Source organism: Rutilus rutilus (genome assembly GCF_951802725.1).
Source record: "Rutilus rutilus genome assembly, chromosome: 21".
NCBI lineage: Eukaryota > Metazoa > Chordata > Actinopteri > Cypriniformes > Leuciscidae > Rutilus > Rutilus rutilus.
The window spans coordinates 29,562,783-29,581,788 of record NC_140226.1 but is presented as its reverse complement, the minus strand read 5'-3'; the positions used below and the strand labels follow the sequence as shown (position 1 = coordinate 29,581,788).

Here is a 19,006-nt window from a genome sequence, read left to right as displayed (position 1 = left end):
AAAAGAGTAATTAGATATAATATTAATATCTGATTTATAATTATATTAAATCATAATCAAACAATATTAAATAAATATTCAAAAATATAAACAATGGCCTTGCAGAAAGTCGAATGATTTAAATTAGGATTGTAATGTTCTTTATGTCAGTCTAACAGCGCCATCTATCTAAAATAAGAAAGAATGGCACTTCGTTCTAATGGTGATATGACTCATTAACCTTCGTTTCAGGGGAAATGGTGCATGTGGCCGTTCAAGAACATACAATTTTTAATGCTGAAAAAGCACTTTGTATGGCTTCTCTCACAAGGAAGTGCAGTGTATTATCAGAAGACCAAGAAGGAACCATGAGTCTGGATATGTAACAGGCAGCAAACTGAATTCACCTCAACGTTTATTGTGAACAACACACAGCAAATGAAACAACGAACGAAAAACAAGAAAAGGATGATAAACATATATCATACATGTCATACTAAAAGGTAGACGAGCAGAAAAGCACATTGGCAGAATAAAGCAGCCTACCTCAGCAGCACAATGCAACATTCTCATAAGACATGCAAATAATTTAAGGTACAAAAAGAAATGTTCGCAGCGTGATTTGGTATTCATAATCAAGAAGTCGTCAAGGAAACTAAAACGCTATTCCTGCCGGCAGCGCTTATCGTGACATATTGCACGTGATATAAGCAAGAAAGCTCTTCCAATGAACTTATCTGAATCATGAAACCATATACTACAAGTAGTTTTCTAGACACCTTGGAAAAGAGGCATAAATGTAAATAAAACGTCTTCAACAGGCCATCTGCATTGTGTCTATACAGACCTCAGACACCGAACCGATGCCAAACAACCCATAATCACGCCAGATGAGAGCCTGGGACGTGTAAATATTGGATCAGTTATGCAACAAATTAGCTTTTGTGGCAGGAAATGGTTTAAAGTTGCAAACAAGCAGACTTTAACCATTTGGTGACTGATGTGATTGCCATCTTACTAGAGTAAGCAACTACAATAAAAACACATGAATATGAGGTTTCAAATACATCTTAACTAGCTGTGGCTTCCAGTGTCTTTCTGGCTGAGACCCAGTATTAGCAGTATGTAAGAAATAGTGTCTGATTTTGCTCAATGGAGGCCTATGTAATATTATATTAGACATAAAACAGCAAGAAACCAAACAAACAAACAAACAAAAACATGTATATCATTACCTGAATCAACAGTGACTTCTGCCACGTCACCTGCATTGACTGTCTCACTGTCTTTGTTTGCCTTTGATATGAGTAGAATTGTTTGAAAAGCTTGACCCGGTTCACAACCCATATACTTTCCCTGATTAGTTACTCTGTAGTTCCTGATATGTGATGCCACAGTTCTGTTGTGGTGTCAGACAATACAATTATAAAACATATATGGACCTTTTATACGAAATATATAATTTTGCACGTAACATCTTAAAGCTATATATCTATATATATATATATATTTCAAAGCAAATTTTTGATCTATGATAGGGCTTGGATAAAACGAAAAGCACAAATCAACAATAGCAAGAATTATACAGGGATTGAATACATACGATGATTTTTTTTTTTTTAAATAAGCACTTGCTTCCTCAGGCACTGTAGTACACTCTGTAGAACAGAGTCTTGTTCCGCCACAGCGAGTACGAGTTGTCAAACTTCAGCTGGTATGTGCCGTCTCCTGGGAACTCGTGGCTGCCGCCCTGCACTGCCAGATGACTGTCCTGACGGTACACAGGCAGGATCTCTCCCAAGTTCGAGTTGTTAACTGATTTCGAGCCCTTCTCAACATCTCCCGGAACCACAGGGCCTGTTTGACAAAACAATTGTCCATTGAGTTTTCCTTACATGCATCTCCTTATTTTAAGCCTGGTACAGTTTTGTAAAGTAAATCTTTTAGACAGTCTCTTATGCTCCTGGAGGCTGCATTTGTTTGATTAAAAATACGGTAAAAATAGTAATATTTTGAAATATTATTACAATTTTAAATAACCATTTTCTATTTGAATATATTTTTAAATGGAATTTATTCCTGTGATGCAAAGCTGAATTTTCGGCATCATTACTCCAGTCTTCAGTGTCACATGATCCTTCAGAAATCATTCTAATATGCTGATTTGCTGCTCAAAGAACATTTCTTATTATAATCAATGTTGAAAAAAATGCTGTGCTGCTTAATATTTTTGTGAAAACTGATAAATTTTTTTCAGTATTCGAACAGCATTTACATTTTTTTTTTTAACAATGTAAAATTGATAAATGTAATGAATCCTTGCTAAACCTATAAATGTTTTCTCATATAATAATAATAATATCAAATAATGAGATGAAAATTGGGTGGGAGGTTGCTTTTTAGCGGCATCTAGTGTTGAGGTTGTGAACTGCACCGGCGGCCGAACAGGAAGTGATGTCATCGTCTGAGACAGCAGAGGGTAGCCGGTTAAACAACGAGGTTTCTTTACAAAGACAAATTAAGAAATTATGTTTACTTTATTATTCAGTAAAACGATATGTTACTGCGAATATTATTGTTACTTGTTGTTCATCATTGTGTCAGTGTTTTATTCGCTGACTTTAGCTAGCTTCTTTGCACAAAGAACAACATAGTGACGAAACGCGCTCTGTAGTTGTTTGTCCCTTTTGGGCCACTGTAGAAACATGTCGGCGCAAAATGGCTATTTCAATGTAAGGGGACCCGCGGTGTTTGTAGACAGAAATGGCTCATTCTAAGATAATACACCACTGAAAACAGAGTTATGCATATTATATCGCATTTCGGTCTACAAATCCTCCTAAATATTACACAATGCACCTTTAAAGGATTAGTTCACCCAATAATGAAAACTTTGTCATTAAGGTCATGTGATTACAGTGGTTCAATCTTAATGTTATGAAGTGACGAGAATACTTTTTGTGCGCGACTTTATTCAACAATCTCTGCTATTCCACGTCATTCTCCTACACTGCTGACGTAGCGTAAACAGTGCAGCGCTTCCGGGCTCTACATCCGAACGCCGCCTCACTATTGGCCGACACCTGCGTCAGCATCACACACATGCATCGCGGTGCTCATGTGAACAGCGTCGGCCAATAATGAGCCGGCATTCTGGCGTAGAACTGCACTGTTTACACAACGTCACTAGTCGTCCAGTCCGGTTCTGTTCACACAGCACAGGTTTTCAGAGAACGAGGTTGTGAGTCCTGAAAATGCACGGGTGTGAGTTAATAACCGTATTGTGTGTGAACGTGACCGTATTAAGGACTCAAATACAGCACTGAAACAGGACAGGAAGTACTCCCTCACCTTCCAGCTCGTCATCTTCATCCTCATCGTCACTGGATTCGCTAATGTGGACGGTAATGGCTCGGTTAGTGACTGGTGACCAGTCGAAGTAAATCCCAAAGCCAATGTCATAGCCATCTGTGGCAAACTCCCAGCACACTCGCTTGGCCTCAGGAACAACGGGTACGTGGACGGTCATGATGTCTCCGCGATATACCGTCACCACGCTGTCCTTCTCTTGACGCAGCTTAGTCTTCAGCTCCTTCACTGCCACTGAGGTCCACGTGGAGGCCGGTTTCATCGGAGGAAGAGCTGCAAAGAGAGAAGTGACTGATTAATGAATGTTCGTTCATTTAACACCTTGGGAATATTTGCACAGTAGTGCGTGTATTCATATCAGCTCAAAATCATAAGAAAACAAGAAAGTCTATTCTTATGTCTTTATTTTTAGTACAATTGAAGCACATTTCCCGCAAAATTCTCATCATCTTTTTAAAGAAATAAATCAAAATTATATGTACTGTATATTTATTGAAAATTTTGAATATTTTTGCATTTGAATTATTTAAATGTATACATTAATACAAATGATTTCATTGCATTATTGCACAATAATGTTGCTGCATGACTGCACATTGGTTCACCTGGCAACAACTTAAATCTAAAACAATTTACCTAAATGCAAGACCTTAAATTGCTAATAATAATAATTATTATTATTATTATCATTATCATTATTATTAATAATTACTAATTAATAGTAACTAATTAAATATATACCTTGAATGCAATGTGAGTCGATTTGAATAAAGCCATTGCCAAATGTATAATAATAATAATAATAATAATTGATGCATTTGGCAGACACTTATCCAAAACAACTTGCATTCAAGGTATACATTTGATCAGTATGTGCATTCCCTGGGAATCAAACCCATAACGTTGCTGTTGCTATTAATAATAATTATAATATAAAAAATTCCTCCACAAATTAATAGTTAATTAGTATAACTTCAGCTAATTGTAAATATGTAGACCTGGCATATTAATAAGAAAATGTATTGAGTAGTCATGAGTTGTGCATGTGTCTGTTTATATTAAATATCAATATCTTTTAAGGCAGCTTTCAACATGGTTTATGCAATCAGAGTCTGAACTTATGTGCTATATAAAACAACTTTTGTACTGCATACTGCAAGACCTGGCCTATATTCTGTACACTGCGTGCTATTTAAAAAAAAAAAAACCATACCATACAGCACTAAGCACTCAGTCACATGATCGCCTGCCCTATGGTGAATTGGAAGAAAATGCACATATGCTTATTCAGGTAAAGCATGTTATATATAGATTTTTTTTGCGTTGAAAAAAACGAGACATGAGTGCAACAGCCAAACACGTTCGCCAAACATAAAAACAATAGGAAAAATAGCCAATGGAATGCCAAAACCTGTAAAGAACTACTACTGTATGTTAATAATAGCCTATTACTGGTGTTATTGGCTGAGAAATACATCGCTTTTTTTATATTATTCCTGAGTATATTGGATATGTTTAAGATACGTTTGTACAATATTTGCATTCATATTTTCTGCAAAGATATTTGTTTTACATTTACACCATGTTGGTCACTTCAGGTGTGGAAATATTTTAACAAGATGGTTAAAGGGGACCTATTATGCAAAATTCACTTTTGCATGCTGTTTGGACATAAATGTGTGTTGGCAGTGTGTGTGTACACAACCACCCAATAGTGATAAAAATCCACTCACTCCTTTTTTATTAATCCCTATAAATCATAAGAAGTGTCTCCCAACGACCTGTTTTCAGAATGCGGCTTTAGTGACGTCACAACAGCACAAGCCCCGCCCACGAGTGTTGACAGACACTGCCGTTTTAACGTAGCCCCGCCCTGATCGAGTTCACAGCGAGTTGTACACATCCGCCATTGCTGCACTGACGAGAACGTAGGTGTTGTGTGGCTGGATGTATCCACATAGCTCTCTCTCTATTTACTCCCGAAATCTGAGGCAGCCGCTGAAGACGAGGTGGAATTATTTTGTTTTCAAAGAAAATGCTCCCTCAACTCTACCGAAATTGGTTTATGTACTTACGCACTTCTTATACTGTGTTTACTCAGCTCTTACGGTGATTTTCTGGAGTAAAACTGACGCTTCATCTTTTGTGTGACGTACAATAAACTTTATTAAACTCATCAGTATATTTTTGGCCATCATTCGGACGGGGTCCTCTACAGCAGGCTTAATAGTGGATTCAAGCAATGACACAAACGTTATAACCGTAATTAAACTAAACTATACCTGTTCCATCTCCACACAGCATATATTCTCTGACTCTGCAGGCGTTATTGTCCGACTCCGGGTCGAAATGAACACCGTTACTGAGAGTTTCTGATATTATCATCATTTCCGTGAGATGAAATTGTCCTGAGACTGAGCGCGAGCTCGTGAAGCTCCGCCCCCTGTGCCGTGCAGCAGCAGCTCATTTGCATTTAAAGGGCACACACTAAAACAGAGTGTTTTTCTGAGCACCAAAAAGTGACAATTTAAACATGCTGTAAAAAATGATCTGTTGGGTATTTTGAGCTAAAACTTCACATACACACTCTGGGGACATCAGAGACTTATTTTACATCTTGTGAAAAGGGGCATAATAGGTGCCCTTAAAGAGAATTTTACTTGAATCATATTGTAGTTGACCAGTTAAACTAAATTGAAATCGTGACTTGGTCAATCGTTTTGAAAAAAAAAATCTAGATTTTTGTTTTGCCATATCGCCCAGCCCTATGGTAAGGGGTGTGAAGCGGTTGACCAATCACAACCATAGTTCGAATTACAGGGGGTACTGGGTACCCCCCAAAGGGACAGAAATATCAGTTTTGGGGGGGGTCAGATAATTTTTCTGATATTGTGAAAAAAATATAATTACAGTTACAATACAAGTCAACTCCTATTTTCACTGTAGGAACATTTTAATGTAAAGCGATTTCAGACACCCCTATTGTGGACCGTACCATTTTTTAACCACCGTGGCTAGAAGCAACGGAGATAGCGAACGACTTCAACTTCTCAAGCAAGTGTCAACGTTGAATGACAAAACGCTAGTTTCATAAAGTATCATTCTTTTCAACATTCCTTATTTGTATATTCAAAAACATTTAAAATAATCTAATTTAATACAGTTATAATTTTTCAATGTAAATTATTTAATTTTATTGGTAACAGCCTAGTGTCTAATTATTTTAATTGAATATATTTATCAAATTTAAAAATTTGAAATGAAAGATGGAGCACACATTCAATAAAATTAGGGGAAAATGCCCTTTATAAAAGGTACAAAAAAGTGTTTTCAAACAGTGATGTAATGAAACATTGACAATTTAAGCTTGAAGGGAGTAAAGCCTCTGTTTAGGCTATTAAGGAAATGTAATTTTGCCAAAAGAAGAACTTTTATTTTAAATAAATGTTCATTTTAAATCAGCCTACTTGTGATACGTTACCATATTATCATGCTTAACACTAAGAATTTGAATAATTGTAATGTGATGATCAGACGCAGATATCTAAATCAAAGAATATAGGCGGTTTGCGGGTGGATTATTTATTTTTAATAGTGGATTCGGATGACTCAAAGTGCACCAGATTAATGAATTTATCTTTAAAATGTACAAAATTTTCTTCCGGGAGGGCATGCCCCCGGACCCCCCTAGAGATACCAAGCTCCACCAACAAAAAAATCTGGGAAACACATTAGGCTATATGATGATCTACAAAAAAATACACATTTAATTATCTTATTATTAAAATAAATTATGATTTTACCACCTCCGCCTCATTTTGAGCCAGGAAAAACCCTGAAATAGGCAATAGGCTTCTTGTAAAGATATTACTTTTACTAATAATTAGAAAGGTATTGCAGTGCACTTAACTTCTAACTTTTGGGAGTTGATCAAAACAGTTCTCTTTTGGATATATAATAACAATGAGATATTCTGTAGCCTACTGATTATCAGTTTGTCGCATGTTTAGACCTTGTATGTGTGTTGCACAACACATGTTGCACTTGGCGATCACGGTGGGGATTGATATGGTAGTGGACCATGATGGTCATAGAAGAAGTGAAGGAGCAGTACCCCCCAATTATGGTGGGGTAATTCGCACTCTGATCACAACACACTGTTCCAGCTGACCAATCAGAGCACATTGCGCTTTCAAGAAGGAGGAGCTTCATTGAGACAGGAACTAAACAGAGCGTTACTGACGGACAATGTAAAATATGTGAAAAATAATGTGTTTTTAGAACATACGAGCATTAAAACCTATTCTAGTAGACCCCAAAAACAAAATCAAGACTTTGTAAAAGGGCATAATATGGCCTCTTTAAACAATAATGATATGCACGAATAAATCATTTCTAATAAAAACTGCAATATTCCAGAAAAAAAAGAATTGTCGTTTTTGATTGCAAGGTGACTTTAAAAATGACATGTGTGGCATCGTTTTTTAAGGTTATAAATAGCACAATACAAACATCATAAACATCTTTCTTTTTTCTGACAGCTTCCTTCTCGAGGGGCAATGATGAAACATAATGAGAAGCTTTCCTGTGCTTAGCTTCACCTCTCTAATAGGGGATGTGCTAACCTTTTTTCTCCCCTGAGTGTGAAGTACTGCTCTCCTGTGTGTCACCCGCTTCTGCCTTCCCCAGAGATGCGCTGGGCTCCTATTGACAACAGCACGATACATACAATCATACAGCACTAAAGCTCACTTATTTATATATACATCGGACAGGCTTGAATGCAATATACCTCAGTAGACTGTGGAGATTCTTTGTTGTTGCTGTTATCGTCCATTTTGCTTTGGTTGTCCGGTTGGATTACTGTCCGGGAAAGGTCTGTGCTTTGAAGACTTCAAATTGACAGTGGGAAGGATGAGGTTTAAATACCCTTGGTTTAAATATTTTTTTTTATAACTCATATAAACATGCACACACCTGTTTAAAGGGTTTGTTTCACAGTTTTTTGACGTTATACCAGGGAAAGAAGAAACAGACAGGGATGAGAGTCTAGATTGAAGCTCTGATGTCTCTAGTTTCTCCATCTCTAAAGCACACACACAAAAAAAAACATGACATACATAAATCATCATATTCATCACAATACCTAATAAAAAACTCACCTGAGGCAGGTAAGAGTTTTCAGCTGACGAACTGTCTTTCAATGAACTTCATTAAAAAATTTAACAAAATCTACAAGAACAAATAAAATTGGGTTTTTAACAATACATATAGACATCTGTCAATATAAGTAAGGCTGTTTGAACTACATTAATATGTAATCGTCATTAACTGACATTAATACGAATCACAGCAACAGTTTTGACACGTCGCGTAACTAAAGTGTCATTCGCCATTAAATCATCAATCTCAGCAGAAGACAAAAAACAGCATAAAACGCATTTGCATTCAAATCAAACCCACCGTATGTGGTAAACCCACACGTACAGTATTGTTTCATAATATATGTTCATGCTCTTACCTCCGGCGACCCTGTGATGCTATAGAAGCAACAGTGTTGCTTGCTTGACAAATAACGTTTAACGCCCCAGGAAGTCCGTTCATTTGTAAATACGTACTGAGTGTGAACTGTGAAGGCAGAAGAGACAAGTCTTTACTCAATGGCTGCCAGACACAGGCAAATATATAATAAAAGTCCTGTGAAAAAATACTACTGTAAACAGTATATAAAAAATGCTGTAAGAAAGTTTGCTAGGAAATTTTAAAAGAAATGAAGAATTTACTTTTATTAAGCAAGGATGCATTAAATTGATTAAATGGGACAGTAAATACATTTATAATGTTTTAAATGATTTCTGTTTTTAATAAATACTGTTATTTCTATTTATAAACTATACAAATAGTTATAGTTAGTATAGTTAAGTATATATATATTTATGCATACATTATATATATATATATATATATATATATATATATATATATATATATATATATATATATATATATATATATATATATATATATATATATACACTTAAATGGCAATGAAAATTACCTATAAATTGTCATTTAAGTGAAATGAGTGACCTTAAATATACAAGCTTGATAAAAATGATCATTCTAGAGGAAAATTTCAGATGGCACTTAGAGGCTTTTGCATCTTCATATATTCACACACACACATTTATAAGTCCCAAATGAGCTGGGTTAGGGTTAGGGTTAGGGTTAGGAGAATAAAGATTCAAAATTATTTTTGTCTGCATATTTTACTGTTAATTTAACTTAATAGTAATTAACTTAATTACTTGTTTTTATAACTTTTTGTGTTAAAGCAATATCAAAGAGTGCTGCAGTACTGAATACCAGCATGACTGGTTCATCTGTACTGCCACACGTAATAGCTAAGCTAATCAGCCAAGCTGATATTTAGTACTACAGTACCTATGCTTATATGACATTATAAAAAAAATATTAATCTGTCATCCTTTTCTATTATTATTCTTACTGTCACCATAGACTAAATAAAATGTCACATTAACAGTCCTCTAGTGGTTAAAAACAAGACTGCATGCATTTTGAGGAAGAATAGTTTTGTTGTCCTGCGTGACTATTCGAATATGGTTCGATATGATAACCAGTTTAGATGGAAAAGATCTCAAGCTGAAGACATTACTGTAGCTTTACCCATTACTAAACACTTGAAAATAAATTCAAGCACAGCGCTACAACCATAATGAAATGACCCTTTACAGTAGATGATGCTTTACAATGAACTCCGTTAGAGAGCTACATATGGCTCTTTATCTGTTCAATAAAACACCTTACTCACCTGTTGAGTAATAAAAACACCATCTCCGCGTCTCCGCTTTGCAACACTTCAAATCCCTCACTTCTCGCCATCTCTGAAAAGCCAAGCCAATGTTGATTCTTGTTTTATTACAAGCTCTGTCACAATCCTTTTTTTTTTTTTTTTTTTTGCCAGCAGACTCTCCTTTGTTTGGCGTTTGTTTAAAACGAGTGATTCCCCGAAATTTTGCGGCTCAATGTCAACCTTTCTCTGTCATTGTGACAACTAACCACCATACACACGCCAAAGTAGCCGGAGAAAACCATATCGACAGGTCTAAAATATAAACACTTATAACAGGCTTCCCATAGTGAATCAGGGTAAGACAAAACACGTTTTGGAAGAAGGACTGATGATGTATTGCTTTATTTCAATTTTGTTAATTATGAACAAAAAAAGTTACATAGTGTACCTTTGAATCACTCTACAAAATAAAAAATTAAAACACAAAAAATATACAGTATATACTTATTTTACATTGGTAGCATTACATGTTTTGTGAGATAAGTGAACAGCTCTATTGTTTATTAGCTCTAGTCAATATTTCCTTGATGTGCCATTTTCTAGTTATCTTGGCACATTGAAATGTACTTGAAAATTTGTCCTTGTGAGGCAAAAGTCTACAGAGGATAAAACACAAATATAGCAGTAATGCAGCAGGGATTCAGCTGAGCTGACATGCTAACTTCTCCCCTGAGTTTAATTAGCACTTATTTTAGAGACTTGCACACATCTGCACAAAACAGTCAGTTAATTATAAACAGATTGAACATGAACACGGGAATTTACACAATGAAACTAAAATGTTGCACAATTTAATTGATTTGTCTCAGTGAACAACAGTACGTCCTATCCTTCTGCTAGGTTTGAAAATACATTGTAGTACAGGACTGAAATGCAGTCTCGCAAACCTTTATTTCTCAACACCAAATCAGTCAATGGAGTGTCTTTAGTTTGTGCGTCGACCAAATTGATCCACGGAAAAAGGCTGTAAAACAACAGAGACAATATGTTATGAACAAAATGATCAAACTTGGTTTATATAATAGTCAATATGAATATCAATCAACTACTATGGAAAAGGGTTGTTATTATTAAACTAAATTAATATTAGAAATGTTGCCTTGACAATAAACTGAAATAAGGTGAGGCACTAAAATTATTAACAGATAATGAATAAAAACAAAAATTCAACTAAACCTGAAATAAAAATAAATCAAATCTAAATAGCAATATTTTTTTTTTAAATGAATAAAATGACAAAAGCACAAAATAAAATAACAAAAAATTAAACTAAAGTTGGCATGAAAGTTAAAAGTGTACAAATAAAAGCTATATTTAACTATAATACAGAGAATTAAAAAAAAGCTCTAGACTCACTCATCGGGTTTATTGGGATCAGATGCGCTGGGTGAATTTACAAAACTGTGATAAGTAAATGTCTTTGTTGAAACAGCGGTCTCAAACAGCCCATTTAGCAGGAGAAGAGTCTTTCCGGACCCCAGTTTGGCAGCCGTGCACATGTTGAGGAGAGCGTAGAGCACAGCTGATACCCATCTCTGATCCAGGAACAGCCCACCTTCAGCAAACACATCAACGTTTACTTAATGGACTCTCAGAGCACACCATATGAAAACCACACGGTATTGACTTCACATGACAGATGGATACAGACATAATTTGAGGGGAAATAAAAAGTATGCTGACATGTTACATATGTTACATTTACTACTACAGTATTAGCAGTAAATTATGCATAGTTACATGCAAATAACCCTAAACTAAACCCTAACCTTATAGTAAGTACATGTAGTTAAATTAATATTACTGAGTACTTAAATGTATAATTACACTGTAACAAGTCACCAAGTCAGTAAAAACTGTAATATTGTGAAATATTACTACAATTTAAAATAACTATTTTTTTATTTTATTACATTTTAAATTTTAAATTTTAATTTATCCCTGTAATGCAAAGCTGAATTTTCCGCATCATTACTCCAGTCTTCAGTGTCACATGATCCTTCAGAAATCATTATAATATGATCATTTGATGCTCAAGAAACATTTCTTATTATCATCAATGTTGTAAACAGTTAATATTTTTGTGGAAACAAATGTTTGCAAGAGAATGCAAATATAATTTTTCCTCCCACATCATTTTTATGTCCCCTTAGGAGTAGTAAGAGCTCCGTGTGATGCATTTTCTTTGATGAATAGAACATTTTTTAAATATTTACTTGGATATTACTATTTTATATATTTAAATATGACAGATTTTTGACCGGTTCATGTAAATATGTTAATATTTATAAAAATTATAATAATATAAATAATATTATTTATGCCTTCATATATTAATGTCTGTAAAAATGACAGATGGGTATAAATATTTTTAAAGGGGAAATACAAATGTATTGTCAAGGATACTCCTACAGTTTTTACACACCATTCATTGAAAGAGGAAGTGATGCCGAAAGCACTTCCTTGTGCTTTAAAGCTGCGGACACTTGATTGTGGAGGAGCCAAACTGTAGTGACATCATCACAAGCCACAAACTCATACTGAGGTTTAATAATAAAACTGTGTTCAAGAAGCATTGCAAGCCTGAAAAAAAAAGAAAAGAAAAAAGATTTGAGAAGATGATAAGCTGATGCTTAACTATTGTGTGACATATTGTGGCTACATGTGAAGGTCAATAAATTTGTATTTACATAAAATAATAATTTTGCAATAAAATAGAAACACATTATTTATACATTTATTTAAAAAAAGAAAGAAAAATAACTAACACAGAAATGTTTTATTGTAAGTTTCCCTCAAAATCTATGTCCTGGAAGTATGGAGTGCAACAGTTCCCTCTCCCTTTTCCAGGTGCTGGTTCCGGAAGTATCTTTTCCATTCGTTTTTCCAATAGGGATTTTAAAAGAGTCTTCGTTAAAGATTTATAAGCCATAAACCAAGCCAATCAGCTACGAGGTGAATCCCAACACTACAAACTTTGATATATATGAAGCAAAAAAGTTTTAAAAAATTGGACAAAAAGACTAAAGGTACTTCACGGCTTTAGTGAGGGAAAGAACTACAATCCCATGAAGCATTGCGAACAGCATAATAGAATTTAAAACTATGGAGAAATATAAAACGACTCATTTACGAATGTATAAAACCAATATATTTTAAGTTTATTGCAAAATATGCATACACAAACTTTTCAGTATTTTGAGAGTGTAGAGAGATCGACATGGGCGGAGCTAAAGAGATCGTCTTTCAACTCTCCGATTGATGTAATTTTCTGTACAGCATCATGGGTAATGTAGTTTTTCTCTACATTCGATTATTTTATCTGCTTCTTCAGCAGAAACAAATAGGGCTGTCTTTAGAGTTTTTACTTCCGGAAGCGACTGCTGCACTCTATAACCAAAATCTGACAGAGATTCAATCATAGGACAGGAAAGTGCTTTTAGTGGGTATTATTCAAAATAAAGCTAATTATCTGAAGTAGCCTACCTGTTCAATGGCACTGCTGAGGTGAAACTGTACACAAGACAGTCTGAAGACAGATGGCAGCGAATGTCCGAGCATACTTGAGGAAGATGAGAGGGCAAGACACAGAGGAAGAGCAAGCCTGCCTGTTTAGCCAGTCTAATGTTGTCAAAGTAACACTCAACACCAATGTTTGAAATTTCCACTGTGGATCAATGAAAGAAAAGACAGGATTAAACAGTAGACCTTGATGAAAATACAGGCTTATCGATTAGGGAGCACCAGTCCTACAATGTCAGATGTAAAACCAGGTCTGATTTCAATCTTAATGACAACCAGACTCGGGAGGATTTTTATGAGATGTGAAGCATTAGAGTGGAAACTGCATCAATAATCACCCTGACAAGAGGACGCCAGCGCTGGACCTTCACATGTGTTTCTACAGTAACGCCTGTGCACCATCCTACAGATCAACACACTCACAGATCAGTTCAGAGGACTATGAGAACTGATTCATGTGTAGTTAAGCAGCTATGAAAATAAAAAATGTAACAAAAAATATTCAAAAATAAAAGAATTCCTACTAAAGATGTTTCATTGACATCTTTTAATAATTTAGGGAACAATATATGCAACTAGATGAATTTCTACAGTCTTTTAATAAAAAAAAAAATGCATTTAGACTGCAAAAAGTTTGGGGACAGTATAATAATTATGCCTCTCATGCTCACAACGGCTGCATTTATTAAATTAATCACGATGAATTGCATCTAACATAAATGTTTTTGTTTATATATGTGTGTCAGTGTGTGTATATATTATCATTATATTTAAATATAAATTGTATAAATGTGTGCACACACACCCATTTATGTATGTATAAGGATCTCAATGAGTAAATAGGTAAATTGTACACATTTTCAGTGGTGAAAACCCAAATGTGGGTCACTTGACATACAGCTGATACTTTTACTTTTAAAGAGCAATGTCTGAAGAGCAAATAATGTTGAAAGAAACTAAACTCGTTTCCCTCCACCAAAATAACTGTGTAACCTAAGGTCTCGGGTCTTTTAGTTGAGATGTTGATGTCGCATGGCTTGAGGTCGGATGAATGCAGGAAAAGCTTAGCCAGCTGTTTGCCCACGTGACCTCCACCCAGTATGCCAACAGACAGATGTGTGTCAGCAGTGCAGCCATTCTCAGCGTTCAGTTTCTTTCTGTGGGAATATGTACAAAAACGCCGTCTATATGGGTATTAGAGTCATATGAGATCAACAAAATTGCTCGACTGTTCTTACCTTAACAATCTGAAAAGTTCATAGACAAATACAGCATGCGCGCATCCACTTACAGTCAGCCCAGCAGATCGACTGCGCAGAAAAAGCAATTCTTTCTCAACTTCACTGAGTCCAGCCTCAAATCCGAGAGAGTTTAAATTAGTAGTGAAGTCCAGCATTTTCATAAAACATTTAAATCGCGGATCGTTAAATGTACAGGTTTATCGTCGTAAACAAGTCCGGTTTCTATAGTAACTAGTTCAAACTGTGTGAAACTAGAATAATTTACGTCAGGTTTTCAAAATAAAAGCCCCAACGGTAAAATTGGCACTTTATTCAGAATCTAGAACATTTAAATATAGAGACATTTCATGTTCGGAGACCTATGTTGACATGCTGAATGAAAATTTTATTCATAGCAAGTTTATAAAAATAAAATATAAAATAATTCCAACTGAAACAACAACAACAAATAAACAAAACAGAAAAAAAAACACTGTACAAGGTATTTATGATACAAATGAAAATTAACACAAATAATTACAATAATGTACAATGTCCCACCCTATAACATTCTTTTGTACACTGTACATTTAACTTCATAAATTGTGAACAACAATATGCCGTAAGAAAAAGATGAATAAAAAATGATACAGATGCAAAACTGTAATCATCATGTATTGTTTTCTTTTCTCAGACTATTACATCACTACTTCAGCCTTTGGAACATTTGCAAACTTGCTCGTTTTGTTCATTCCCTTCCTTAGAGATGAGAAACTGTCAGTTCATTGCCATAACAATAATGTGCAGTTTAATTGTTGGATACACAAATGCATGGGAGGGAAAAAGTTGAGATCCACTAAGAAAAGAATCTCAATGATGTGTAAATTTGTTTTTGTATGGTCTGTTTTGGAAGTGATGAAACCAGTAAACTAGACTACAGTATACTAGACTAGCATTTCACTAAACGCTAAATAGATCGGTTATTTTACAGAAGGCAAAGGGGTATGTCAACTAAATGAAAAACAGCATTTCAGGGTGTCCAGGAAAATTCGGTGCTGTTTTCTTTGTGATCCGATGAACATAGAAACTTTGCCAGGGTGAAATTTGCCTGTAATCTCATTTGGCCAAAGGATTTATTGCAGTGATGGTTAGAAAACAGCTGTTTTAAGATGACTGACCAGACAGTTTCTTAGGGCAGAGTGAAGACTGTAATTGCAACTGTACTTAACTAATTATCTAACTAAAATTATGCTATATTGGGGGGGGGGGGGGGGGGGGGGATCTTGCTACTAATGCCTTTTCTTTAATGAGAAATAATCAATATTTGTACCACATGCTGGTAAATCACTTACCAGATTACACCGGCATACACATAAACGCATATTAACCAGCCGAGGATTGAGTAGGTACATAAACGTTCTCTCTGCAAGTGCTGATATAAAGTTAAAACAGGTAATGAGCTTAAGAGAATATGTTTAAAACAAACCAGAGGCAAACCAAATATGAAGTCCCTATTTACAAGCTGACAGTACTTATCAGGCTACAAACTCCAGGTACTGTATATGAAAACTTGTAAGCTGTATTTATTGTACATTGCGGCATTTTGTTATTTCTCTCTAGCTCATGCAAAGGGTTGGCATTCTACGGGAAGTGTAATTACAGCATTTTACAAGCGGAAAAGGAAGACGGCTGTGTAAGTTAACGCTCCAGTCTTTGAGGGGAATTAGCTGCATGCTTTTAAAAAATAGGTATTATTATTCTTAATGAACTATGAAACATAAAACGTCGATATGAGTGGCAAATGCCAAATTGTAGCCAAAAAAAGGCTTGAGGTTTTAAAACTAAATTATGTTTAGTTTCGTTCGACTGAATATATCATGTGGCACATACAATAAAACCATGTTTAGTCACTGATATTGGCTAATGTATCAGTATTAGAACTCTTCCCTTAAATTAAGAAATTGTAAAAGTATTGCAATTTTAAAACCTTCCCTTTTAACATTACGTTTTTGACTGATCTTTTATATTGTAAGCGAGGAGACTAGTCATTTTTTTTGATATGCAAAGAGAGAATCTGCAGACTTCCTGCTTGTAAAACAGGTTAAGAAACACAAATGTTTGATGGATCTGAGAGTATTCCATTCTTATTGGTAGCTAAAAGCGGAAATCAAATTTACTAATAAATGTAACATTCAAAAATGCAATCTAGTGCACAGAACTTTGTAAATGGTCCAGTTTTAAGGACGTCCATAGTTTTTTAATGATAAGTATAGTAGGAGTGGATTCTGTTTGGGCCTGCAAATCACCAGTCAAAACTAAGTGTGACTTTCACTGGAAACGGTAAAAATGCTGTGAGATACAAGAAGCACTACAGAAAAAAATACAAAGGAAATAAGTTTGTGACTCTAGATTCTGAAAGCTTGAGCCTGCCCTATACAGTATATATATATTCCAAAGCAAAACTTCTTTAGGCACATTGAAGCACAAGAACATGATTGTTTCAGTGGTCACCGTTTCTTAAAAAAAAAGAAGAAAGAAAATAAAAGAGAACTGGCTTTCCTCTTGCAAACTCAGTGAGGTCAGAAACAGTCTACGCAAGTACACAGACGTTAGACCATTTTAAGTGCATGGTCCCCGTTGTACATACTTGGAAGGTATGGTCCACTCAAAACTAAAATCATTCACTCATCCTCATGTCGTTACAAACCTGTATGACTTTCTTTCTTGTGTGGAACACAAAAGAAGATCTTTTGAGGAATGCTGATAACCAAACATCTTTAGTTACCATTGACTTCCAATGTATCAAAAAACAAACACTGAGATATTTTCTTATGGTCCACACAAGTCTGTCACAGAAGTCCTGAAAAGTGAAGCCAGAGCATTTCGATCGCCCCCTGGCTGCAGTATAGGTCATAAACCCCGCCCTCTACATGCAATCGAATGGGACGTGAGCTAAATTAAAAAATCCAATTACAGTTCAAATACATTTTTTCCAAAGATGGTTTCTGTCAGTTTGGGTTGTTCTTATCAAGCAGAAGTATGTTCACGTATTTGTTTTCCCAACAAGTTTGGTTTTAGTTATTTGATGCTATAAAAACCTCCTCAGGATCACTACTGACTCGATCTCCAAACTACGTAATTGGCAACAAACGTTTATTTTTTTCAGTGGAAAGAAGCAGAGACGCGCTGTCCATCTTTTTTAACAGTCTACCCTAATGTATTCCACATAAGAAAGAAATTCATAGAGCTTCGTAACAACATGAGGGTGAGTAAATGATGACAGAATTTGAAAGCTAACTCAGGAAGGTTCTCCTGAACGTATAGGAACTCAGTAAATCCTGAACGTATAGGAACACTAATGACTGAATTTTAGCTTTGTTACTTGCGTAGAGTATGTTTCAGGCCACATATACCCCTTTTCCACCAAGGCAGTGCTGGTGCCGGTTTGGAGCCGGTGCCTACTCGCGAACCAGTTCTTGGTGTTTCGACAGCCAAAGAACCGGTTCTCGGCCAGGAAAATTGGTTCCAAAGCGGCACCAACTCCTTGCTGGACTAGAACCGTTCTTTTACCACGTCATGCTTACGTCGGGGGCTGGGTTATTGTCGAACTTCTTCTCGAACGTAACCTCCGTCTATAGTAATCCAGACAAGCAGCACAAATGGGTTCTAAACATCTTCTTCTGACCCCAATATAGGATCGCAAAGCCAGGAGAAACATTTGCAGAAAGACGATGTAGTCCAACATTGTAATTGTTATGCTTGAAGCTGGGAAAGCTAAGACGTATGGCAACGTACACAGTGACGTAACGACGTCGTTCGCTGGGCTCTCTAGTCAGTGGAAAAACAAACAGGTTCTGAGAAGGTTCGCAAAATGAACCAACTTTGAACCAGCACCAGTTCCGAACCAGTTCTTTTTTGGTGGAAAAGGGGTAATACTGTATAGGTGCTGACAGTTGCAAAAGCACAGAGCACAGATAGGGTTAATGATAGCATGATCTATCAGTGTACCTGCCACTGCTCGGAGAGCGCTGCATTGCATCAA

At 35.7% G+C, this 19,006-nt stretch overlaps 2 protein-coding genes across 3 annotated transcripts; both read right to left on the bottom strand.

Moving 5' to 3' along the window:
* Nucleotides 1–377: 377 nt before the first annotated feature.
* On the bottom strand, nucleotides 378–9,007 carry tmed8 (transmembrane p24 trafficking protein 8). 2 transcript variants are annotated; one of them, XM_084394149.1, is made up of 7 exons: nucleotides 8,870–9,007; nucleotides 8,511–8,580; nucleotides 8,326–8,434; nucleotides 8,141–8,240; nucleotides 7,974–8,052; nucleotides 3,331–3,621; nucleotides 378–1,836 (listed from the first exon to the last, which is right to left on the bottom strand). In XM_084394149.1, the coding sequence occupies exons 3-7, from the start codon at nucleotides 8,430–8,432 to the stop codon at nucleotides 1,619–1,621; spliced, it is 795 nt and encodes a 264-aa protein (XP_084250275.1). In that variant the 5' UTR covers nucleotides 8,433–8,434; nucleotides 8,511–8,580; nucleotides 8,870–9,007; the 3' UTR covers nucleotides 378–1,618. The 2 variants fall into 2 exon arrangements, with proteins under 2 accessions (XP_084250275.1, XP_084250274.1); XM_084394148.1 differs by lacking the exon at nucleotides 8,511–8,580 and having other exon boundaries at nucleotides 8,870–9,003.
* Nucleotides 9,008–10,685: 1,678 nt separating this feature from the next.
* noxred1 (NADP-dependent oxidoreductase domain containing 1) lies at nucleotides 10,686–15,146 on the bottom strand (the record flags this gene model as incomplete). Its single annotated transcript, XM_084394005.1, has 6 exons — nucleotides 10,686–11,186; nucleotides 11,579–11,777; nucleotides 12,648–12,805; nucleotides 13,709–13,889; nucleotides 14,738–14,901; nucleotides 14,983–15,146. The coding sequence occupies 6 exons, from the start codon at nucleotides 15,144–15,146 to the stop codon at nucleotides 11,048–11,050; spliced, it is 1,005 nt and encodes a 334-aa protein (XP_084250131.1). The 3' UTR covers nucleotides 10,686–11,047.
* Between the last annotated feature and the right edge of the window lie 3,860 nt (nucleotides 15,147–19,006).

Bases quoted from the DNA above. Each gene is read 5' to 3' on its own strand.
- tmed8 (XM_084394149.1), bottom strand. From the start codon at position 8,432: ATGGAGAAACTAGAGACATCAGAGCTTCAATCTAGACTCTCATCCCTG. The intron at 3,622-7,973 runs GTTAGCACATCC...CTCTCTTTGCAG, and splicing joins ACACTCAGGGGAGAAAAAAG to CTCTTCCTCCGATGAAACCG. The intron at 1,837-3,330 runs GTGAGGGAGTAC...TTTGTCAAACAG, and splicing joins TGAAGATGACGAGCTGGAAG to GCCCTGTGGTTCCGGGAGAT.